The 24,880-nt window shown below is 38.4% G+C and overlaps 2 protein-coding genes, 3 long non-coding RNA genes and 1 pseudogene across 16 annotated transcripts; 3 read left to right on the forward strand and 3 right to left on the reverse strand.

Annotated features, from left to right (window-relative positions):
- LOC117192033 overlaps nucleotides 1–699 on the reverse strand; it is a 53,826-nt pseudogene extending 53,127 nt beyond the window's left edge.
- Nucleotides 625–12,626, reverse strand: LOC117192035 (myosin heavy chain, non-muscle-like). 4 transcript variants are annotated; one of them, XM_033396757.1, is made up of 3 exons: nucleotides 11,391–11,766; nucleotides 5,977–6,239; nucleotides 625–811 (listed from the first exon to the last, which is right to left on the reverse strand). In XM_033396757.1, the coding sequence occupies exons 1-3, from the start codon at nucleotides 11,431–11,433 to the stop codon at nucleotides 797–799; spliced, it is 321 nt and encodes a 106-aa protein (XP_033252648.1). In that variant the 5' UTR covers nucleotides 11,434–11,766; the 3' UTR covers nucleotides 625–796. The 4 variants fall into 4 exon arrangements, with proteins under 4 accessions (XP_033252648.1, XP_033252649.1, XP_033252651.1 ...); XM_033396758.1 differs by lacking the exon at nucleotides 625–811 and adding an exon at nucleotides 4,484–4,583 and having other exon boundaries at nucleotides 11,391–11,763; XM_033396760.1 differs by lacking the exons at nucleotides 625–811; nucleotides 5,977–6,239 and adding an exon at nucleotides 7,155–8,556 and having other exon boundaries at nucleotides 11,391–12,624.
- On the forward strand, nucleotides 6,882–8,064 carry LOC117192044. The gene is made up of 2 exons (XR_004474174.1): nucleotides 6,882–7,565; nucleotides 7,697–8,064. It is a non-coding gene; the product is annotated as an uncharacterized LOC117192044 (long non-coding RNA).
- Nucleotides 12,627–12,888: 262 nt separating the features above from the next.
- On the forward strand, nucleotides 12,889–13,482 carry LOC117192043. Its single transcript, XR_004474173.1, has 2 exons — nucleotides 12,889–12,980; nucleotides 13,112–13,482. It is a non-coding gene; the product is annotated as an uncharacterized LOC117192043 (long non-coding RNA).
- Nucleotides 13,483–14,332: 850 nt separating this feature from the next.
- LOC117192036 (myosin heavy chain, non-muscle-like) lies at nucleotides 14,333–24,641 on the reverse strand. Of its 9 annotated transcripts, none has more exons than XR_004474164.1 (5): nucleotides 22,452–22,541; nucleotides 21,417–21,680; nucleotides 16,986–19,683; nucleotides 15,912–16,179; nucleotides 14,359–14,767 (listed from the first exon to the last, which is right to left on the reverse strand). XR_004474164.1 is itself a non-coding variant. In XM_033396761.1 (2 exons), exons 1-2 carry the CDS (start codon nucleotides 16,041–16,043, stop codon nucleotides 14,642–14,644), a joined length of 195 nt encoding a protein of 64 aa, XP_033252652.1. In that variant the 5' UTR covers nucleotides 16,044–16,087; the 3' UTR covers nucleotides 14,604–14,641. The 9 variants fall into 9 exon arrangements, 1 of the variants encoding a protein (XP_033252652.1); XR_004474160.1 differs by having other exon boundaries at nucleotides 22,409–22,498; XR_004474167.1 differs by lacking the exons at nucleotides 21,417–21,680; nucleotides 22,452–22,541 and adding an exon at nucleotides 23,808–24,641 and having other exon boundaries at nucleotides 14,333–14,767; nucleotides 16,986–18,693.
- On the forward strand, nucleotides 22,920–23,513 carry LOC117192042. The gene is made up of 2 exons (XR_004474172.1): nucleotides 22,920–23,011; nucleotides 23,143–23,513. It is a non-coding gene; the product is annotated as an uncharacterized LOC117192042 (long non-coding RNA).
- Nucleotides 24,642–24,880: the final 239 nt, after the last annotated feature.

The following is a 24,880-nucleotide window of genomic DNA, read 5'->3' on the forward strand; positions in this document are numbered from 1 at the left end:
GAAAGTAATGCTAAATTCAAAGAAGTTGGTCCGGCTAAAAGAAATCAAAATGGAATGAATGAGGTGTGATTCATTTCCACGGCGATGACTCGGAACTATTGAGAGTGCGATAAGACCCAGCCCCAGAGAAGGGACAAACGAAAACTGCGCAAATTGATTAGTTTACTCCGGGCTCCGGGGCTTCTATCAGTTGGTTTTATGTCAGGTAATTTCGTGTTTCGGGCGTGGTTCCCAAAACTGTATCGTTATGGCAGGAAAAAACATTATATATGCGCCTCGTTTTTGACTGTTGCAGCTGCCTGGCCTGACCTAATCGGCTTAAAAGAAGAATTTTTCAAAAATTCTCAGCTCAAAAGTAACCCCTGTGAACTGGGACAGCGACTCGAAACTGGTCAAGACGAAGCAAAGCCAAAGCCATAGCCAACGCCAACGCTGGCGGAGCTCTACAGGTTTTTCAGGTCGCTTCAGGTGAAAGCAGGAGAGAGGAGGAACTGCAAGATGATAGGGCGGGAGGAATATGTGGGCAAGGGTTCTTCAGTAGAACTCACCTGATTCTCGTGGGGCACCCAGACCAGGCGCATCTGTGTCCATTCCGCCTGTGTGGCCGGATCATTGTATTGGTTCCGTTCCACCGAAAGGTATTTCAGCTCGGGATCGTTGCGATCTACTTCTTCCGACATTGTAGCGGTGTATTTACTCTCTCTCTCTATATATATATATATATTATTCTCACTCAATTCAACTATGGTTTTGTCGTTTGAGTTTTCTCGTCGTAATGTGGGGCTATTGAGGTTTTTTAATACACACTTTTCTGTTGAGCAGAACAAACACAAAATAATGAATACGGTTTCGTTTAATTTTCACATCGGAAACACCGCGGCCATTGAGATACAATATTTTTCGCATTTATCTCGAGTCGCGCGCTCTTTATCTTAGAAGAGCGGCACAAAACGGAGGCGGCGAGAACAGTTTCAAACATTTTTGGTGGCTGGTTTCGGTTTCTTTTTCGAAGCAGAGCAGGTATAAGCGGCCATCATTCCATTCCTTTTCTCCCTTCTCTCTTTCCTTCTTTTGTGTACCGCTGTTCTGCGCTCTCCACATTTCAAAGCAGTTTTCCGCATATTTTGCACATTAATATTGTTTTTTATTCTCTCGTTTCACTTTTTCAGCACTGCATTTGTGCAAATTCAACTCAATTTTCACCGAAATGCACGTATTTCGATGCATTTGTTTCAACAAGCGGCGTCGGCGTTGGCATCGACATCAGCGTCAGCGTCGCCGACAGACCGGAGACTTTTGGGCGTTAAAATTATTCTAAATGCATTTTATTTTTTCTTGTCGCGCTTGCTCCTCGCCTTCGGTTTTCGCTGTTTTCTCGCACTACCGATTTATTGATATATTGCTGGCAAGCTGCGTCTTGCAATGTCTTTTTATATGGAAATTGAGCGGTTTTATTTGTTTCAAGCGACAGCTGCACTTTCAGCGCACCAACACACACATGCACACACACACACACAAACACGCAGGAACTCACATTTCGACGCGTCGCACGTCGTTTCAGCGGTTGCTTTACTCACTGCCTTGTTGCGTTACGTTTCGCGTTCTCTCTATTTTCTCTTTCACTTTTGCCTACTCCACTATCCACTTGCTTCGTGGTCTTCGCGTTGTCTGTGTGTTTGGGTTTGACTTTTAACGATTTTAACGGTAGCACCTCTATAGTTTTCGATTTATTGTCAACGCGTACTCGCATTCAGTATATTTTCAGTATATATTCAGTATATATATACACATAATGGAAGAAAAAAAAGGGTATGAACAGCAGGCAAAACGGCCCTGAAAATGCAACCGCATGCAAGCTGAAATCCACTTTTGCTTAATATTTTCATCACACGCGAACCTCGACATTTGTCTTGGCTGTTTTTGCCCCTTGTCCTTACCCTTTTTTATAGCCCATTTTAAATTACGACTCAATTTTTCGTCGCAAGAAAGAGTGAACGATTTATCAATATGACACATTAAAATTATTAGACGAATAATTCATCAACCCCTTTTGTTACCTACATGGAATTTTTGCTTATAAAAACGAGAAAAAAGAGGATAAAAGGATAAAGTCACCCTTTTGACTTCAAGGTATATTGTTTGTCAACAACGCCGAGGTAAGGTTCGTACGAACCTTGCAATTTGCCTTGGCTGTTTTTGTTTGTTGTCCATACCCGTTTTTAAGGCCCATTAAAAAATAACGACTCATTTTTTCGTTTCAGAAGAGAGCAGAAGTCTGACCGTCTGATAAAAAAACGTACTTAGCCTACTTAAACCCCCTTTATTTAAACTGATAACTTGAACTAGACAAAAAATAATATTTACTCTTGCAGGTTCTTCATCTTTATATAAAAAAAGACCACGATATTTTTCACCTAAAGTGCTATAAATATATTTAATCACGAATCATGCTGACTTAATTCGACTTAAGATTAGCTAAGACCTTCAGTACTCAAAACATAATTTTATCCGATAGATGAATAAATTTTCTAGAAGATTAGCTAGCTTTAAATGCATAATTTAATTTTATTGTGCCTAAAATAAGGTTTGAGCAAAGAAGGTCAGAAATAAAACGTAATGAAATGGACAGTGTTGCGATGAAAAATCCCTCCAGGCTTGCGAAAAAATATCGGTATTTTTGTGCGATAAGCGCAACTTATCGGCGCTTTTTTTTTAAATAACAATGTTATAAAGCTAAACAAAATGTTTTTACATTTTATTTCTGTTGATTTTGATTTTGATTTTATGACTATAATTATTTCGACCTTGTTATATACATAGTAAATCAGCAACTGCATTTATTAATTTCGGCATCGCAGCATTCAGAAGCCGGATAGGCGTCGAGGCAACAGGCCGGATTGTAGACGAAACAGTCGGTGGTCTGGTGCACTTCCTCTGTACCTTTTTTTTATTGAATCAATTTTCCTTCGCCTCCTTTGCTTCTTATTTCTCTCTTGCTATTTCTTTTTTATCTTTATTTTATTCAACAAAATATTCAATTTTTTTATTAAAATTCTATAAACATTTATAATCTGCACCGAGCCAACACTAGCTGACGGTTCAGACGAGGGCGAACTGACGAAGTAGACGGTGGAAAACGGTCTGGAAAAAATAGAATGGAATATTGACCCTACTTTCTACCCATTCCCAGGTTGTAGATATCGTGCACTTCGTAGTTTTCATTTTGGAGCTGTTTTAGCACAATAACCTTTTTTCACCTAGTGGTGATAGCTTTTTCCACGAACGCAGGTGTCTTATTTGGGATTGTTTCTGACATCTGTCAAAAGTTAAATAGAGTTGTGTGTCAATCTTTTTGCACGTGTGACTTTTCTTGTGAAACGTATATACACGTTCCGCCGACCTACCTTCTCATCGTACTGAGCTAATCATTACAACAAAATTTTAGTTGCTTTACTTCGCATCGCATCCACATCTCGCATCATGTCTTTCCATTTTGATCAAGTTTTATATTCATATAAAGCAATGCAAAATCAGCAATATGATAATAAAGATATAAAAGGGTCATTCGTTATATAGAGCGGCTATACCACGATGCATAGTTTTGGCAATTGCGGTCAGCGTACTTTTGGGCGCACAGATTAGAAAGAAGAAGGATAGATTCGAATCTGGCGGGCTAGGCCGATAGATCGACCATGGTTGCAAGTGTGTACACACAATTTTTGTACAAACACATTATATAGATAATCTCTTACGTTTTATTTGTTTGACCTTTGGGCAAAATCAAATAAAAGCAAGTATTTAAAATAAACCAGTCGAGTAGAAAATTGATTCATTAGTCGGATAAAATTATGTGGGCAGGCCTGAGGGTTCTATTTAGCTAGTAATATTCGCCAGAATATCAAAAATACGTCGGTATATTTTGAAAATAATACCGTATATTTCAGTATTTATTTGAATCGGTAATAACCGGTTGACAACAATGAGTCCCATTCCATACTTTTAAATTATGTTCTTAAATTACTATATTTGGACATCGACTTAGGGTGAATATTACCAATTATTGGGGAATATTAGCACGACGCATCCTGACATTCTGTCGCAGCCGTTTCCTGCCATAATTTTCATTGGCGGAAAGCAATAATCGCGTTCCATGTTGCGGAAAAATGCAAGCAACAATGCATACCCTAGGAAAGGATATTATAGAATTGAGAAAATGTTTGTCATCCCAGCCAAAAATTTAGTCTCTGCTGCAAAAGCAAGTATTTAGAGTAAGCCAGTTAGTAAAAAATTGATTCATAAATCGTATAAAATTATGTGGGTAGGGCTGAGAGATATAGATAGCTATTAATATTCCACGGAATATCAAAAACGAGGAATATGGATTATAGAGCTTGAGTTCGTCAGTATATTTACGGTATATTTTGAAAATGCGGTATATTTTGGTATATTTCTGAGGGTAAAAAAATTATAAAATAATAAAAAATTATTTCAGCGGCGGTGAAGATGAAAATACCCGACGAGCCAGCAGAAAAAGTGATTCGGAAGGCTATTCACAACATTAAGAATAGTCATTTTCAGAAGACCTCAAGAGAAAAAAAATACAAAGCAGACAATAATGAATAATAATAAATAAAAATAATTGGAAAAATAAACAATTACAATGTATTACTTTTTATATTAAATGCATGATTTTACGTGAAAAATCATCACTTATTAAGTGCATGATATTTAGTTAAAAATCATCACCTATAAAATGCATGATTTTTAGGTAAAAATCATCGCTTATTATGTGCATGATCTTTAGTCAAAAATCATGCATTTAATAAGCGATGATTTAAGCCAAAAAATCGTGAAAAATCATCGCTTATTAAGTCATGATTTTTCGGCAATGCTCGATGACAATGTCATCGATTATGCCCTAGGACATCTCCATGTTAATGTCATCAGCTCAGCGTATGGCCGGTCATCGACTATGTCATGGGGGGTAGTGACGAGGTCATCGACGTGTCAGCAGCTGAGTCATTAATGACCCGTACTGCAGGGTAGCTAGAGGCAGTACTTACACACACACACAAACACACACATGCAGAACATATCTCAACACTAATACAGGGACAGAGATTACAAACTTGTTTTGCCTCGCTCTCGCTGGATCCCTGACCCTGCTCTCCCGCTCTTTCGTTCTCTTTTGTTTGGTGTGAGTGAGTCAGAGTGTGGCTGCGATATGCAAATTGGAAAATGTTGTGCAAAACCCTTTTAGCGGCAAATTGATTTGGTTTTTGACCAACTTGAAGAATTGTGGCATCTTTTAACGCTGATGATTTCAGCAGAGAAATTAATGAATCAGCTGTGGGAGGAGCATTTGGTGTGGCTGATTTCGACGGATGTTTACTCAATTTTGTCACCGCAGTGAGAAAGTAATGCTAAATTCAAAGAAGTTGGTCCGGCTAAAAGAAATCAAAATGGAATGAATGAGGTGTGATTCATTTCCACGGCGATGACTCGGAACTATTGAGAGTGCGATAAGACCCAGCCCCAGAGAAGGGACAAACGAAAACTGCGCAAATTGATTAGTTTACTCCGGGCTCCGGGGCTTCTATCAGTTGGTTTTATGTCAGGTAATTTCGTGTTTCGGGCGTGGTTCCCAAAACTGTATCGTTATGGCAGGAAAAAACATTATATATGCGCCTCGTTTTTGACTGTTGCAGCTGCCTGGCCTGACCTAATCGGCTTAAAAGAAGAATTTTTCAAAAATTCTCAGCTCAAAAGTAACCCCCCAAAAGACTGGAGCTGTGAACTGGGACAGCGACTCGAAACTGGTCAAGACGAAGCAAAGCCAAAGCCATAGCCAACGCCAACGCTGGCGGAGCTCTACAGGTTTTTCAGGTCGCTTCAGGTGAAAGCAGGAGAGAGGAGGAACTGCAAGATGATAGGGCGGGAGGAATATGTGGGCAAGGGTTCTTCAGTAGAACTCACCTGATTCTCGTGGGGCACCCAGACCAGGCGCTTCTGTGTCCATTCCGCCTGTGTGGCCGGATCATTGTATTGGTTCCGTTCCACCGAAAGGTATTTCAGCTCGGGATCGTTGCGATCTACTTCTTCCGACATTGTAGCGGTGTATTTACTCTCTCTCTCTATATATATATATATATTATTCTCACTCAATTCAACTATGGTTTTGTCGTTTGAGTTTTCTCGTCGTAATGTGGGGCTATTGAGGTTTTTTAATACACACTTTTCTGTTGAGCAGAACAAACACAAAATAATGAATACGGTTTCGTTTAATTTTCACATCGGAAACACCGCGGCCATTGAGATACAATATTTTTCGCATTTATCTCGAGTCGCGCGCTCTTTATCTTAGAAGAGCGGCACAAAACGGAGGCGGCGAGAACAGTTTCAAACATTTTTGGTGGCTGGTTTCGGTTTCTTTTTCGAAGCAGAGCAGGTATAAGCGGCCATCATTCCATTCCTTTTCTCCCTTCTCTCTTTCCTTCTTTTGTGTACCGCTGTTCTGCGCTCTCCACATTTCAAAGCAGTTTTCCGCATATTTTGCACATTAATATTGTTTTTTATTCTCTCGTTTCACTTTTTCAGCACTGCATTTGTGCAAATTCAACTCAATTTTCACCGAAATGCACGTATTTCGATGCATTTGTTTCAACAAGCGGCGTCGGCGTTGGCATCGACATCAGCGTCAGCGTCGCCGACAGACCGGAGACTTTTGGGCGTTAAAATTATTCTACATGCATTTTATTTTTTCTTGTCGCGCTTGCTCCTCGCCTTCGGTTTTCGCTGTTTTCTCGCACTACCGATTTATTGATATATTGCTGGCAAGCTGCGTCTTGCAATGTCTTTTTATATGGAAATTGAGCGGTTTTATTTGTTTCAAGCGACAGCTGCACTTTCAGCGCACCAACACACACATGCACACACACACACACAAACACGCAGGAACTCACATTTCGACGCGTCGCACGTCGTTTCAGCGGTTGCTTTACTCACTGTTTATTGCCTTGTTGCGTTACGTTTCGCGTTCTCTCTATTTTCTCTTTCACTTTTGCCTACTCCACTATCCACTTGCTTCGTGGTCTTCGCGTTGTCTGTGTGTTTGGGTTTGACTTTTAACGATTTTAACGGTAGCACCTCTATAGTTTTCGATTTATTGTCAACGCGTACTCGCATTCAGTATATTTTCAGTATATATTCAGTATATATATACACATAATGGAAGAAAAAAAAGGGTATGAACAGCAGGCAAAACGGCCCTGAAAATGCAACCGCATGCAAGCTGAAATCCACTTTTGCTTAATACTTTCATCACACGCGAACCTCGACATTTGTCTTGGCTGTTTTTGCCCCTTGTCCTTACCCTTTTTTATAGCCCATTTTAAATTACGACTCAATTTTTCGTCGCAAGAAAGAGTGAACGATTTATCAATATGACACATTAAAATTATTAGACGAATAATTCATCAACCCCTTTTGTTACCTACATGGAATTTTTGCTTATAAAAACGAGAAAAAAGAGGATAAAAGGATAAAGTCACCCTTTTGACTTCAAGGTATATTGTTTGTCAACAACGCCGAGGTAAGGTTCGTACGAACCTTGCAATTTGCCTTGGCTGTTTTTGTTTGTTGTCCATACCCGTTTTTAAGGCCCATTAAAAAATAACGACTCATTTTTTCGTTTCAGAAGAGAGCAGAAGTCTGACCGTCTGATAAAAAAACGTACTTAGCCCACTTAAACCCCCTTTATTTAAACTGATAATAACTTGAACTAGACAAAAAATAATATTTACTCTTGCAGGTTCTTCATCTTTATATAAAAAAAGACCACGATATTTTTCACCTAAAGTGCTATAAATATATTTAATCACGAATCATGCTGACTTAATTCGACTTAAGATTAGCTAAGACCTTCAGTCCTCAAAACATAATTTTATCCGATAGATGAATAAATTTTCTAGAAGATTAGCTAGCTTTAAATGCATAATTTAATTTTATTGTGCCTAAAATAAGGTTTGAGCAAAGAAGGTCAGAAATAAAACGTAATGAAATGGACAGTGTTGCGATGAAAAATCCCTCCTTTTGTGCGATAAGCGCAACTTATCGGCGCTTTTTTTTTAAATAACAATGTTATAAAGCTAAACAAAATGTTTTTACATTTTATTTCTGTTGATTTTGATTTTGATTTTATGACTATAATTATTTCGACCTTGTTATATACATAGTAAATCAGCAACTGCATTTATTAATTTCGGCATCGCAGCATTCAGAAGCCGGATAGGCGTCGAGGCAACAGGCCGGATTGTAGACGAAACAGTCGGTGGTCTGGTGCACTTCCTCTGTACCTTTTTTTTTATTGAATCAATTCTCCCTCGCCTCCTTTGCTTCTTATTTCTCTCTTGCTATTTCTTTTTTATCTTTATTTTATTCAACAAAGTATTCCATTTTTTTATTAAAATTCTATAAACATTTATAATCTGCACCGAGCCAACACTAGCTGACGGTTCAGACGAGGGCGAACTGACGAAGTAGACGGTGGAAAACGGTCTGGAAAAAATAGAATGGAATATTGACCCTACTTTCTACCCATTCCCAGGTTGTAGATATCGTGCACTTCGTAGTTTTCATTTTGGAGCTGTTTTAGCACAATAACCTTTTTTCACCTAGTGGTGATAGCTTTTTCCACGAACGCAGGTGTCTTATTTGGGATTGTTTCTGACATCTGTCAAAAGTTAAATAGAGTTGTGTGTCAATCTTTTTGCACGTGTGACTTTTCTTGTGAAACGTATATACACGTTCCGCCGACCTACCTTCTCATCGTACTGAGCTAATCATTACAACAAAATTTTAGTTGCTTTACTTCGCATCGCATCCACATCTCGCATCATGTCTTTCCATTTTGATCAAGTTTTATATTCATATAAAGCAATGCAAAATCAGCAATATGATAATAAAGATATAAAAGGGTCATTCGTTATATAGAGCGGCTATACCACGATGCATAGTTTTGGCAATTGCGGTCAGCGTACTTTTGGGCGCACAGATTAGAAAGAAGAAGGATAGATTCGAATCTGGCGGGCTAGGCCGATAGATCGACCATGGTTGCAAGTGTGTACACACAATTTTTGTACAAACACATTATATAGATAATCTCTTACGTTTTATTTGTTTGACCTTTGGGCAAAATCAAATAAAAGCAAGTATTTAAAATAAACCAGTCGAGTAGAAAATTGATTCATTAGTCGGATAAAATTATGTGGGCAGGCCTGAGGGTTCTATTTAGCTAGTAATATTCGCCAGAATATCAAAAATACGTCGGTATATTTTGAAAATAATACCGTATATTTCAGTATTTATTTGAATCGGTAATAACCGGTTGACAACAATGAGTCCCATTCCATACTTTTAAATTATGTTCTTAAATTACTATATTTGGACATCGACTTAGGGTGAATATTACCAATTATTGGGGAATATTAGCACGACGCATCCTGACATTCTGTCACAGCCGTTTCCTGCCATAATTTTCATTGGCGGAAAGCAATAATCGCGTTCCATGTTGCGGAAAAATGCAAGCAACAATGCATACCCTAGGAAAGGATATTATAGAATTGAGAAAATGTTTGTCATCCCAGCCAAAAATTTAGTCTCTGCTGCAAAAGCAAGTATTTAGAGTAAGCCAGTTAGTAAAAAATTGATTCATAAATCGTATAAAATTATGTGGGTAGGGCTGAGAGATATAGATAGCTATTAATATTCCACGGAATATCAAAAACGAGGAATATGGATTATAGAGCTTGAGTTCGTCAGTATATTTACGGTATATTTTGAAAATGCGGTATATTTTGGTATATTTCTGAGGGTAAAAAAATTATAAAATAATAAAAAATTATTTCAGCGGCGGTGAAGATGAAAATACCCGACGAGCCAGCAGAAAAAGTGATTCGGAAGGCTATTCACAACATTAAGAATAGTCATTTTCAGAAGACCTCAAGAGAAAAAAAATACAAAGCAGACAATAATGAATAATAATAAATAAAAATAATTGGAAAAATAAACAATTACAATGTATTACTTTTTATATTAAATGCATGATTTTACGTGAAAAATCATCACTTATTAAGTGCATGATATTTAGTTAAAAATCATCACCTATAAAATGCATGATTTTTAGGTAAAAATCATCGCTTATTATGTGCATGATCTTTAGTCAAAAATCATGCATTTAATAAGCGATGATTTAAGCCAAAAAATCGTGAAAAATCATCGCTTATTAAGTCATGATTTTTCGGCAATGCTCGATGACAATGTCATCGATTATGCCCTAGGACATCTCCATGTTAATGTCATCAGCTCAGCGTATGGCCGGTCATCGACTATGTCATGGGGGTAGTGACGAGGTCATCGACGTGTCAGCAGCTGAGTCATTAATGACCCGTACTGCAGGGTAGCTAGAGGCAGTACTTACACACACACACAAACACACACATGCAGAACATATCTCAACACTAATACAGGGACAGAGATTACAAACTTGTTTTGCCTCGCTCTCGCTGGATCCCTGACCCTGCTCTCCCGCTCTTTCGTTCTCTTTTGTTTGGTGTGAGTGAGTCAGAGTGTGGCTGCGATATGCAAATTGGAAAATGTTGTGCAAAACCCTTTTAGCGGCAAATTGATTTGGTTTTTGACCAACTTGAAGAATTGTGGCATCTTTTAACGCTGATGATTTCAGCAGAGAAATTAATGAATCAGCTGTGGGAGGAGCATTTGGTGTGGCTGATTTCGACGGATGTTTACTCAATTTTGTCACCGCAGTGAGAAAGTAATGCTAAATTCAAAGAAGTTGGTCCGGCTAAAAGAAATCAAAATGGAATGAATGAGGTGTGATTCATTTCCACGGCGATGACTCGGAACTATTGAGAGTGCGATAAGACCCAGCCCCAGAGAAGGGACAAACGAAAACTGCGCAAATTGATTAGTTTACTCCGGGCTCCGGGGCTTCTATCAGTTGGTTTTATGTCAGGTAATTTCGTGTTTCGGGCGTGGTTCCCAAAACTGTATCGTTATGGCAGGAAAAAACATTATATATGCGCCTCGTTTTTGACTGTTGCAGCTGCCTGGCCTGACCTAATCGGCTTAAAAGAAGAATTTTTCAAAAATTCTCAGCTCAAAAGTAACCCCCCAAAAGACTGGAGCTGTGAACTGGGACAGCGACTCGAAACTGGTCAAGACGAAGCAAAGCCAAAGCCATAGCCAACGCCAACGCTGGCGGAGCTCTACAGGTTTTTCAGGTCGCTTCAGGTGAAAGCAGGAGAGAGGAGGAACTGCAAGATGATAGGGCGGGAGGAATATGTGGGCAAGGGTTCTTCAGTAGAACTCACCTGATTCTCGTGGGGCACCCAGACCAGGCGCTTCTGTGTCCATTCCGCCTGTGTGGCCGGATCATTGTATTGGTTCCGTTCCACCGAAAGGTATTTCAGCTCGGGATCGTTGCGATCTACTTCTTCCGACATTGTAGCGGTGTATTTACTCTCTCTCTCTATATATATATATATATTATTCTCACTCAATTCAACTATGGTTTTGTCGTTTGAGTTTTCTCGTCGTAATGTGGGGGCTATTGAGGTTTTTTAATACACACTTTTCTGTTGAGCAGAACAAACACAAAATAATGAATACGGTTTCGTTTAATTTTCACATCGGAAACACCGCGGCCATTGAGATACAATATTTTTCGCATTTATCTCGAGTCGCGCGCTCTTTATCTTAGAAGAGCGGCACAAAACGGAGGCGGCGAGAACAGTTTCAAACATTTTTGGTGGCTGGTTTCGGTTTCTTTTTCGAAGCAGAGCAGGTATAAGCGGCCATCATTCCATTCCTTTTCTCCCTTCTCTCTTTCCTTCTTTTGTGTACCGCTGTTCTGCGCTCTCCACATTTCAAAGCAGTTTTCCGCATATTTTGCACATTAATATTGTTTTTTATTCTCTCGTTTCACTTTTTCAGCACTGCATTTGTGCAAATTCAACTCAATTTTCACCGAAATGCACGTATTTCGATGCATTTGTTTCAACAAGCGGCGTCGGCGTTGGCATCGACATCAGCGTCAGCGTCGCCGACAGACCGGAGACTTTTGGGCGTTAAAATTATTCTACATGCATTTTATTTTTTCTTGTCGCGCTTGCTCCTCGCCTTCGGTTTTCGCTGTTTTCTCGCACTACCGATTTATTGATATATTGCTGGCAAGCTGCGTCTTGCAATGTCTTTTTATATGGAAATTGAGCGGTTTTATTTGTTTCAAGCGACAGCTGCACTTTCAGCGCACCAACACACACATGCACACACACACACACAAACACGCAGGAACTCACATTTCGACGCGTCGCACGTCGTTTCAGCGGTTGCTTTACTCACTGTTTATTGCCTTGTTGCGTTACGTTTCGCGTTCTCTCTATTTTCTCTTTCACTTTTGCCTACTCCACTATCCACTTGCTTCGTGGTCTTCGCGTTGTCTGTGTGTTTGGGTTTGACTTTTAACGATTTTAACGGTAGCACCTCTATAGTTTTCGATTTATTGTCAACGCGTACTCGCATTCAGTATATTTTCAGTATATATTCAGTATATATATACACATAATGGAAGAAAAAAAAGGGTATGAACAGCAGGCAAAACGGCCCTGAAAATGCAACCGCATGCAAGCTGAAATCCACTTTTGCTTAATACTTTCATCACACGCGAACCTCGACATTTGTCTTGGCTGTTTTTGCCCCTTGTCCTTACCCTTTTTTATAGCCCATTTTAAATTACGACTCAATTTTTCGTCGCAAGAAAGAGTGAACGATTTATCAATATGACACATTAAAATTATTAGACGAATAATTCATCAACCCCTTTTGTTACCTACATGGAATTTTTGCTTATAAAAACGAGAAAAAAGAGGATAAAAGGATAAAGTCACCCTTTTGACTTCAAGGTATATTGTTTGTCAACAACGCCGAGGTAAGGTTCGTACGAACCTTGCAATTTGCCTTGGCTGTTTTTGTTTGTTGTCCATACCCGTTTTTAAGGCCCATTAAAAAATAACGACTCATTTTTTCGTTTCAGAAGAGAGCAGAAGTCTGACCGTCTGATAAAAAAACGTACTTAGCCCACTTAAACCCCCTTTATTTAAACTGATAATAACTTGAACTAGACAAAAAATAATATTTACTCTTGCAGGTTCTTCATCTTTATATAAAAAAAGACCACGATATTTTTCACCTAAAGTGCTATAAATATATTTAATCACGAATCATGCTGACTTAATTCGACTTAAGATTAGCTAAGACCTTCAGTCCTCAAAACATAATTTTATCCGATAGATGAATAAATTTTCTAGAAGATTAGCTAGCTTTAAATGCTTAATTTAATTTTATTGTGCCTAAAATAAGGTTTGAGCAAAGAAGGTCAGAAATAAAACGTAATGAAATGGACAGTGTTGCGATGAAAAATCCCTCCTTTTGTGCGATAAGCGCAACTTATCGGCGCTTTTTTTTTTAATAACAATGTTATAAAGCTAAACAAAATGTTTTTACATTTTATTTCTGTTGATTTTGATTTTGATTTTATGACTATAATTATTTCGACCTTGTTATATACATAGTAAATCAGCAACTGCATTTATTAATTTCGGCATCGCAGCATTCAGAAGCCGGATAGGCGTCGAGGCAACAGGCCGGATTATAGACGAAACAGTCGATGGTCTGGTGCACTTCCTCTTCCTTCTTTCACCTAGTGGTGATAGCTTTTTCCTCGAACGCAAGTGTCTTATTTGGGATTGTTTCTGACATCTGTCAAAAGTTAAATAGAGTTGTGTGTCAATCTTTTTGCACGTGTGACTTTTCTTGTGAAACGTATATACACGTTCCGCCGACCCACCTTCTCATCGTACTGAGCTAATCATTACAACAAAATTTTAGTTGCTTTACTTCGCATCGCATCCACATCTCGCATCATGTCTTTCCATTTTGATCAAGTTTTATATTCATATAAAGCAATGCAAAATCAGCAATATGATAATAAAGATATAAAAGGGTCATTCGTTATATAGAGCGGCTATACCACGATGCATAGTTTTGGCAATTGCGGTCAGCGTACTTTTGGGCGCACAGATTAGAACGAAGAAGGATAGATTCGAATCTGGCGGGCTAGGCAGATAGATCGACCATGGTTGCAAGTGTATACACACAATTTTTGTACAAACACATTATATAGATAATCTCTTACGTTTTATTTGTTTGACCTTTGGGCAAAATCAAATAAAAGCAAGTATGTAAAATAAACCAGTCGAGTAGAAAATTGATTCATTAGTCGGATAAAATTATGTGGGCAGGCCTGAGGGTTCTATTTAGCTAGTAATATTCGCCAGAATATCAAAAATACGTCGGTATATTTTGAAAATAATACCGTATATTTCAGTATTTATTTGAATCGGTAATAACCGGTTGACAACAATGAGTCCCATTCCATACTTTTAAATTATGTTCTTAAATTACTATATTTGGACATCGACTTAGGGTGAATATTACCAATAATTGGGGAATATTAACACGCCGCATCCTGACATTCTGTCGCAGCCGTTTCCTGCCATAATTTTCATTGGCGGAAAGCAATAATCGCGTTCCATGTTGCGGAAAAATGCAAGCAACAATGCATACCCTAGGAAAGGATATTATAGAATTGAGAAAATGTTTGTCATCCCAGGCAAAAATTTAGTCTCTGCTGCAAAAGCAAGTATTTAGAGTAAGCCAGTTAGTAAAAAATTGATGCATAAATCGTATAAAATTATGTGGGTAGGGCTGAGAGATATAGATAGCTATTAATATTCCACGGAATATCAAAAACGAGGAATATGGATTATAGAGCTTGAGTTCGTCAGTATATTTACGGTATATTTTGAAAATGCGGTATATTTTGGTATATTTCTGAGGGTAAAAAAATTATAAAATAATAAAAAATTATTTCAGCGGCGGTGAAGATGAAAATACCCGACGAGCCAGCAGAAAAAGTGATTCGGAAGGCTATTCACAACATTAAGAATAGTCATTTTCAGAAGACCTCAAGAGAAAAAAATACAAAGCAGACAATAATGAATAATAATAAATAAAAATAATTGGAAAAATAAACAATTACAATGTATTACTTTTTATATTAAATGCATGATTTTACGTGACAAATCATCTCTTATTAAGTGCATGATATTTAGGTAAAAATCATCACCTATAAAATGCATGATTTTTAGGTAAAAATCATCGCTTATTATGTGCATGATCTTTAGGCAAAAATCATGCATTTAATAAGCGATGATTTAAGCCAAAAAATCGTGAAAAATCATCGCTTATTAAGTCATGATTTTTCGGCAATGCTCGATGACAATGTCATCGATTATGCCCTAGGACATCTCCATGTTAATGTCATCAGCTCAGCGTATGGCCGGTCATCGACTATGTCATCGGGAGTAGTGACGCGGTCATCGACGTGTCAGCAGCTGAGTCATTAATGACCCGTACTGCAGGGTAGCTAGAGGCAGTACTCACACACACACACAAACACACACATGCAGAACATATCTCAACACTAATACAGGGACAGAGATTACAAACTTGTTTTGCCTCGCTCTCGCTGGATCCCTGACCCTGCTCTCCCGCTCTTTCGTTCTCTTTTGTTTGGTGTGAGTGAGTCAGAGTGTGGCTGCGATATGCAAATTGGAAAATGTTGTGCAAAACCCTTTTAGCGGCAAATTGATTTGGTTTTTGACCAACTTGAAGAACTGTGGCATCTTTTAACGCTGATGATTTCAGCAGAGAAATGAATGTGCGAATATGCAGGAGGAATATGTGGGCAAGGGTTCTTCAGTAGAACTCACTTGATTCTCGTGGGGCACCCAGACCAGGCGCTTCTGTGTCCATTCCGCCTGTGTGGCCGGATCATTGTATTGGTTCCGTTCCACCGAAAGGTATTTCAGCTCGGGATCGTTGCGATCTACTTCTTCCGACATTGTAGCGGTGTATTTACTCTCTCTCTCTCTATATATATATATATATATTATTCTCACTCAATTCAACTATGGTTTTGTCTTTTGAGTTTTCTCGTCGTAATGTGGGTGCTATTGAGGTTTTTTAATACACACTTTTCTGTTCAGCAGAACAAACACAAAATAATGAATACGGTTTCGTTTAATTTTCACATCGGAAACACCGCGGCCATTGAGATACAATATGTTTCGCATTTATCTCGAGACGCGCGCTCTTTATCTTAGAAGAGCGGCACAAACGGAGGCGGCGAGAACAGTTTCAAAAGGGAAGAGCGCAAAAGAAGAAAAAATATGGCCACAGTTGCTCTAGAAATGAACCATTAACCAGTTTGCATTCCGAAGAGTGCAGCAGGAGCAGCGGCAGAGCCGGCAGCAAACATTTTTGGTATAAGGTATAAGCGGCCATCATTCCATTCCTTTTCTCCCTTCTCTCTTTCCTTCTTTTGTGTACCGCTGTTCTGCGCTCTCCACATTTCAAAGCAGTTTTCCGCATATTTTGCACATTAATATTGTTTTTTATTCTCTCGTTTCACTTTTTCAGCACTGCATTTGTGCAAATTCAACTCAATTTTCACCGAAATGCACGTATTTCGATGCATTTGTTTCAACAAGCGGCGTCGGCGTTGGCATCGACATCAGCGTCAGCGTCGCCGACAGACCGGAGACTTTTGGGCGTTAAAATTATTCTACATGCATTTTATTTTTTCTTGTCGCGCTTGCTCCTCGCCTTCGGTTTTCGCTGTTTTCTCGCACTACCGATTTATTGATATATTGCTGGCAAGCTGCGTCTTGCAATGTCTTTTTATATGGAAATTGTGCGGTTTTATTTGTTTCAAGCGACAGCTGCACTTTCAGCGCACCAACACACACATGCACACACACACCCACAAACACGCAGGAACTCACATTTCGACGCGTCGCACGTCGTTTCAGCGGTTGCTTTACTCACTGTTTATTGCCTTGTTGCGTTACGTTTCGCGTTCTCTCTATTTTCTCTTTCACTTTTGCCTACTCCACTATCCACTTGCTTCGTGGTCTTCGCGTTGTCTGTGTGTTTGGGTTTGACTTTTAACGATTTTAACGGTAGCACCTCTATAGTTTTCGATTTATTGTCAACGCGTACTCGCATTCAGTATATTTTCAGTATATATTCAGTATATATATACACATAATGGAAGAAAAAAAAGGGTATGAGCAGCAGGCAAAACGGCCCTGAAAATGCAACCGCATGCAAGCTGAAATCCACTTTTGCTTAATATTTTCATCACACGCGAACCTCGACATTTGTCTTGGCTGTTTTTGCCCCTTGTCCTTACCCTTTTTTATAGCCCATTTTAAATTACGACTCAATTTTTCGTCGCAAGAAAGAGTGAACGATTTATCAATATGACACATTAAAATTATTAGACGAATAATTCATCAACCCCTTTTGTTACCTACATGGAATTTTTGCTTATAAAAACGAGAAAAAAGAGGATAAAAGGATAAAGTCACCCTTTTGACTTCAAGGTATATTGTTTGTCAACAACGCCGAGGTAAGGTTCGTACGAACCTTGCAATTTGCCTTGGCTGTTTTTGTTTGTTGTCCATACCCGTTTTTAAGGCCCATTAAAAAATAACGACTCATTTTTTCGTTTCAGAAGAGAGCAGAAGTCTGACCGTCTGATAAAAAAACGTACTTAGCCCACTTAAACCCCCTTTATTTAAACTGATAATAACTTGAACTAGACAAAAAATAATATTTACTCTTGCAGGTTCTTCATCTTTATATAAAAAAAGACCACGATATTTTTCACCTAAAGTGCTATAAATATATTTAATCACGAATCATGCTGACTTAATTCGACTTAAGATTAGCTAAGACCTTCAGTCCTCAAAACATAATTTTATCCGATAGATGAATAAATTTTCTAGAAGATTAGCTAGCTTTAAATGCTTAATTTAATTTTATTGTGCCTAAAATAAGGTTTGAGCAAAGAAGGTCAGAAATAAAACGTAATGAAATGGACAGTGTTGCGATGAAAAATCCCTCCTTTTGTGCGATAAGCGCAACTTATCGGCGCTTTTTTTTAAATAACAATGTTATAAAGCTAAACAAAATGTTTTTACATTTTATTTCTGTTGATTTTGATTTTGATTTTATGACTATAATTATTTCGACCTTGTTATATACATAGTAAATCAGCAACTGCATTTATTAATTTCGGCATCGCAGCATTCAGAAGCCGGATAGGCGTCGAGGCAACAGGCCGGATTGTAGACGAAACAGTCGGTGGTCTGGTGCACTTCCTCTGTACCTTTTTTTTATTGAATCAATTCTCCTTCGCCTCCTTTGCTTCTTATTTCTCTCTTGCTATTTCTTTTTTATCTTTATTTTATTCAACAAAATATTCAATTTTTTTATTAAAATTCTATAAACATTTATAATCTGCACCGAGCCAACACTAGCTGACGGTTCAGACGAGGGCGAACTGACGAAGTAGACGGTGGAAAACGGTCTGGAAAAAATAGAATGGAATATTGACCCTACTTTCTACCCATTCCCAGGTTGTAGATATCGTGCACTTCGTAGTTTTCATTTTGGAGCTGTTTTAGCACAATAACCTTTTTTCACCTAGTGGTGATAGCTTTTTCCACGAACGCAGGTGTCTTATTTGGGATTGTTTCTGACATCTGTCAAAAGTTAAATAGAGTTGTGTGTCAATCTTTTTGCACGTGTGACTTTTCTTGTGAAACGTATATACACGTTCCGCCGACCTACCTTCTCATCGTACTGAGCTAATCATTACAACAAAATTTTAGTTGCTTTACTTCGCATCGCATCCACATCTCGCATCATGTCTTTCCATTTTGATCAAGTTTTATATTCATATAAAGCAATGCAAAATCAGCAATATGATAATAAAGATATAAAAGGGTCATTCGTTATATAGAGCGGCTATACCACGATGCATAGTTTTGGCAATTGCGGTCAGCGTACTTTTGGGCGCACAGATTAGAAAGAAGAAGGATAGATTCGAATCTGGCGGGCTAGGCCGATAGATCGACCATGGTTGCAAGTGTGTACACACAATTTTTGTACAAACACATTATATAGATAATCTCTTACGTTTTATTTGTTTGACCTTTGGGCAAAATCAAATAAAAGCAAGTATTTAAAATAAACCAGTCGAGTAGAAAATTGATTCATTAGTCGGATAAAATTATGTGGGCAGGCCTGAGGGTTCTATTTAGCTAGTAATATTCGCCAGAATATCAAAAATACGTCGGTATATTTTGAAAATAATACCGTATATTTCAGTATTTATTTGAATCGGTAATAACCGGTTGACAACAATGAGTCCCATTCCATACTTTTAAATTATGTTCTTAAATTACTATATTTGGACATCGACTTAGGGTGAATATTACCAATTATTGGGGAATATTAGCACGACGCATCCTGACATTCTGTCGCAGCCGTTTCCTGCCATAATTTTCATTGGCGGAAAGCAATAATCGCGTTCCATGTTGCGGAAAAATGCAAGCAACAATGCATACCCTAGGAAAGGATATTATAGAATTGAGAAAATGTTTGTCATCCCAGCCAAAAATTTAGTCTCTGCTGCAAAAGCAAGTATTTAGAGTAAGCCAGTTAGTAAAAAATTGATTCATAAATCGTATAAAATTATGTGGGTAGGGCTGAGAGATATAGATAGCTATTAATATTCCACGGAATATCAAAAACGAGGAATATGGATTATAGAGCTTGAGTTCGTCAGTATATTTACGGTATATTTTGAAAATGCGGTATATTTTGGTATATTTCTGAGGGTAAAAAAATTATAAAATAATAAAAAATTATTTCAGCGGCGGTGAAGATGAAAATACCCGACGAGCCAGCAGAAAAAGTGATTCGGAAGGCTATTCACAACATTAAGAATAGTCATTTTCAGAAGACCTCAAGAGAAAAAAAATACAAAGCAGACAATAATGAATAATAATAAATAAAAATAATTGGAAAAATAAACAATTACAATGTATTACTTTTTATATTAAATGCATGATTTTACGTGAAAAATCATCACTTATTAAGTGCATGATATTTAGGTAAAAATCATCACCTATAAAATGCATGATTTTTAGGTAAAAATCATCGCTTATTATGTGCATGATCTTTAGTCAAAAATCATGCATTTAATAAGCGATGATTTAAGCCAAAAAATCGTGAAAAATCATCGCTTATTAAGTCATGATTTTTCGGCAATGCTCGATGACAATGTCATCGATTATGCCCTAGGACATCTCCATGTTAATGTCATCAGCTCAGCGTATGGCCGGTCATCGACTATGTCATCGGGGGTAGTGACGCGGTCATCGACGTGTCAGCAGCTGAGTCATTAATGACCCGTACTGCAGGGTAGCTAGAGGCAGTACTCACACACACACACAAACACACACATGCAGAACATATCTCAACACTAATACAGGGACAGAGATTACAAACTTGTTTTGCCTCGCTCTCGCTGGATCCCTGACCCTGCTCTCCCGCTCTTTCGTTCTCTTTTGTTTGGTGTGAGTGAGTCAGAGTGTGGCTGCGATATGCAAATTGGAAAATGTTGTGCAAAACCCTTTTAGCGGCAAATTGATTTGGTTTTTGACCAACTTGAAGAACTGTGGCATCTTTTAACGCTGATGATTTCAGCAGAGAAATTAATGAATCAGCTGTGGGAGGAGCATTTGGTGTGGCTGATTTCGACGGATGTTTACTCAATTTTGTCACCGCAGTGAGAAAGTAATGCTAAATTCAAAGAAGTTGGTCCGGCTAAAAGAAATCAAAATGGAATGAATGAGGTGTGATTCATTCATTTCCACGGCGATGACTCGGAACTATTGAGAGTGCGATAAGACCCAGCCCCAGAGAAGGGACAAACGAAACACTGCGCAAATTGATTAGTTTACTCCGGGCTCCGGGGCTTCTATCAGTTGGTTTTATGTCAGGTAATTTCGTGTTTCGGGCGTGGTTCCCAAAACTGTATCGTTATGGCAGGAAAAAACATTATATATGGGCCCCGTTTTTGACTGTTGCAGCTGCCTGGCCTGACCTAATCGGCTTAAAAGAAGAATTTTTCAAAAATTCTCAGCTCAAAAGTAACCCCCAAAAGACTGGAGCTGTGAACTGGGACAGCGACTCGAAACTGGTCAAGACGAAGCAAAGCCAAAGCCATAGCCAACGCCAACGCTGGCGGAGCTCTACAGGTTTTTCAGGTCGCTTCAGGTGAAAGCAGGAGAGAGGAGGAACTGCAAGATGATAGGGCGGGAGGAATATGTGGGCAAGGGTTCTTCAGTAGAACTCACCTGATTCTCGTGGGGCACCCAGACCAGGCGCTTCTGTGTCCATTCCGCCTGTGTGGCCGGATCATTGTATTGGTTCCGTTCCACCGAAAGGTATTTCAGCTCGGGATCGTTGCGATCTACTTCTTCCGACATTGTAGCGGTGTATTTACTCTCTCTCTCTATATATATATATATATTATTCTCACTCAATTCAACTATGGTTTTGGCGTTTGAGTTTTCTCGTCGTAATGTGGGGGCTATTGAGGTTTTTTAATACACACTTTTCTGTTGAGCAGAACAAACACAAAATAATGAATACGGTTTCGTTTAATTTTCACATCGGAAACACCGCGGCCATTGAGATACAATATTTTTCGCATTTATCTCGAGTCGCGCGCTCTTTATCTTAGAAGAGCGGCACAAACGGAGGCGGCGAGAACAGTTTCAAACATTTTTGGTGGCTGGTTTCGGTTTCTTTTTCGAAGCAGAGCAGGTATAAGCGGCCATCATTCCATTCCTTTTCTCCCTTCTCTCTTTCCTTCTTTTGTGTACCGCTGTTCTGCGCTCTCCACATTTCAAAGCAGTTTTCCGCATATTTTGCACATTAATATTGTTTTTTATTCTCTCGTTTCACTTTTTCAGCACTGCATTTGTGCAAATTCAACTCAATTTTCACCGAAATGCACGTATTTCGATGCATTTGTTTCAACAAGCGGCGTCGGCGTTGGCATCGACATCAGCGTCAGCGTCGCCGACAGACCGGAGACTTTTGGGCGTTAAAATTATTCTACATGCATTTTATTTTTTCTTGTCGCGCTTGCTCCTCGCCTTCGGTTTTCGCTGTTTTCTCGCACTACCGATTTATTGACATATTGCTGGCAAGCTGCGTCTTGCAATGTCTTTTTATATGGAAATTGAGCGGTTTTATTTGTTTCAAGCGACAGCTGCACTTTCAGCGCACCAACACACACATGCCCACACACACACACCCACACAAACACGCAGGAACTCACATTTCGACGCGTCGCACGTCGTTTCAGCGGTTGCTTTACTCACTGTTTATTGCCTTGTTGCGTTACGTTTCGCGTTCTCTCTATTTTCTCTTTCACTTTTGCCTACTCCACTATCCACTTGCTTCGTGGTCTTCGCGTTGTCTGTGTGTTTGGGTTTGACTTGTAACGATTTTAACGGTAGCACCTCTATAGTTTTCGATTTATTGTCAACGCGTACTCGCATTCAGTATATTTTCAGTATATATTCAGTATATATATACACATAATGGAAGAAAAAAAAGGGTATGAACAGCAGGCAAAACGGCCCTGAAAATGCAACCGCATGCAAGCTGAAATCCACTTTTGCTTAATATTTTCATCACACGCGAACCTCGACATTTGTCTTGGCTGTTTTTGCCCCTTGTCCTTACCCTTTTTTATAGCCCATTTTAAATTACGACTCAATTTTTCGTCGCAAGAAAGAGTGAACGATTTATCAATATGACACATTAAAATTATTAGACGAATAATTCATCAACCCCTTTTGTTACCTACATGGAATTTTTGCTTATAAAAACGAGAAAAAAGAGGATAAAAGGATAAAGTCACCCTTTTGACTTCAAGGTATATTGTTTGTCAACAACGCCGAGGTAAGGTTCGTACGAACCTTGCAATTTGCCTTGGCTGTTTTTGTTTGTTGTCCATACCCGTTTTTAAGGCCCATTAAAAAATAACGACTCATTTTTTCGTTTCAGAAGAGAGCAGAAGTCTGACCGTCTGATAAAAAAACGTACTTAGCCCACTTAAACCCCCTTTATTTAAACTGATAATAACTTGAACTAGACAAAAAATAATATTTACTCTTGCAGGTTCTTCATCTTTATATAAAAAAAGACCACGATATTTTTCACCTAAAGTGCTATAAATATATTTAATCACGAATCATGCTGACTTAATTCGACTTAAGATTAGCTAAGACCTTCAGTCCTCAAAACATAATTTTATCCGATAGATGAATAAATTTTCTAGAAGATTAGCTAGCTTTAAATGCTTAATTTAATTTTATTGTGCCTAAAATAAGGTTTGAGCAAAGAAGGTCAGAAATAAAACGTAATGAAATGGACAGTGTTGCGATGAAAAATCCCTCCTTTTGTGCGATAAGCGCAACTTATCGGCGCTTTTTTTTAAATAACAATGTTATAAAGCTAAACAAAATGTTTTTACATTTTATTTCTGTTGATTTTGATTTTGATTTTATGACTATAATTATTTCGACCTTGTTATATACATAGTAAATCAGCAACTGCATTTATTAATTTCGGCATCGCAGCATTCCGAAGCCGGATAGGCGTCGAGGCAACAGGCCGGATTGTAGACGAAACAGTCGGTGGTCTGGTGCACTTCCTCTTCCTTCTTTCACCTAGTGGTGATAGCTTTTTCCACGAACGCAAGTGTCTTATTTGGGATTGTTTCTGACATCTGTCAAAAGTTAAATAGAGTTGTGTGTCAATCTTTTTGCACGTGTGACTTTTCTTGTGAAACGTATATACACGTTCCGCCGACCCACCTTCTCATCGTACTGAGCTAATCATTACAACAAAATTTTAGTTGCTTTACTTCGCATCGCATCCACATCTCGCATCATGTCTTTCCATTTTGATCAAGTTTTATATTCATATAAAGCAATGCAAAATCAGCAATATGATAATAAAGATATAAAAGGGTCATTCGTTATATAGAGCGGCTATACCACGATGCATAGTTTTGGCAATTGCGGTCAGCGTACTTTTGGGCGCACAGATTAGAAAGAAGAAGGATAGATTCGAATCTGGCGGGCTAGGCCGATAGATCGACCATGGTTGCAAGTGTGTACACACAATTTTTGTACAAACACATTATATAGATAATCTCTTACGTTTTATTTGTTTGACCTTTGGGCAAAATCAAATAAAAGCAAGTATTTAAAATAAACCAGTCGAGTAGAAAATTGATTCATTAGTCGGATAAAATTATGTGGGCAGGCCTGAGGGTTCTATTTAGCTAGTAATATTCGCCAGAATATCAAAAATACGTCGGTATATTTTGAAAATAATACCGTATATTTCAGTATTTATTTGAATCGGTAATAACCGGTTGACAACAATGAGTCCCATTCCATACTTTTAAATTATGTTCTTAAATTACTATATTTGGACATCGACTTAGGGTGAATATTACCAATTATTGGGGAATATTATTGCATACCCTAGGAAAGGATATTATAGAATTGAGAAAATGTTTGTCATCCCAGGCAAAAATTTAGTCTCTGCTGCAAAAGCAAGTATTTAGAGTAAGCCAGTTAGTAAAAAATTGATTCATAAATCGTATAAAATTATGTGGGTAGGGCTGAGAGATATAGATAGCTATTAATATTCCACGGAATATCAAAAACGAGGAATATGGATTATAGAGCTTGAGTTCGTCAGTATATTTACGGTATATTTTGAAAATGCG

Source organism: Drosophila miranda (genome assembly GCF_003369915.1).
Source record: "Drosophila miranda strain MSH22 chromosome Y unlocalized genomic scaffold, D.miranda_PacBio2.1 Contig_Y1_pilon, whole genome shotgun sequence".
Lineage (NCBI taxonomy): Eukaryota > Metazoa > Arthropoda > Insecta > Diptera > Drosophilidae > Drosophila > Drosophila miranda.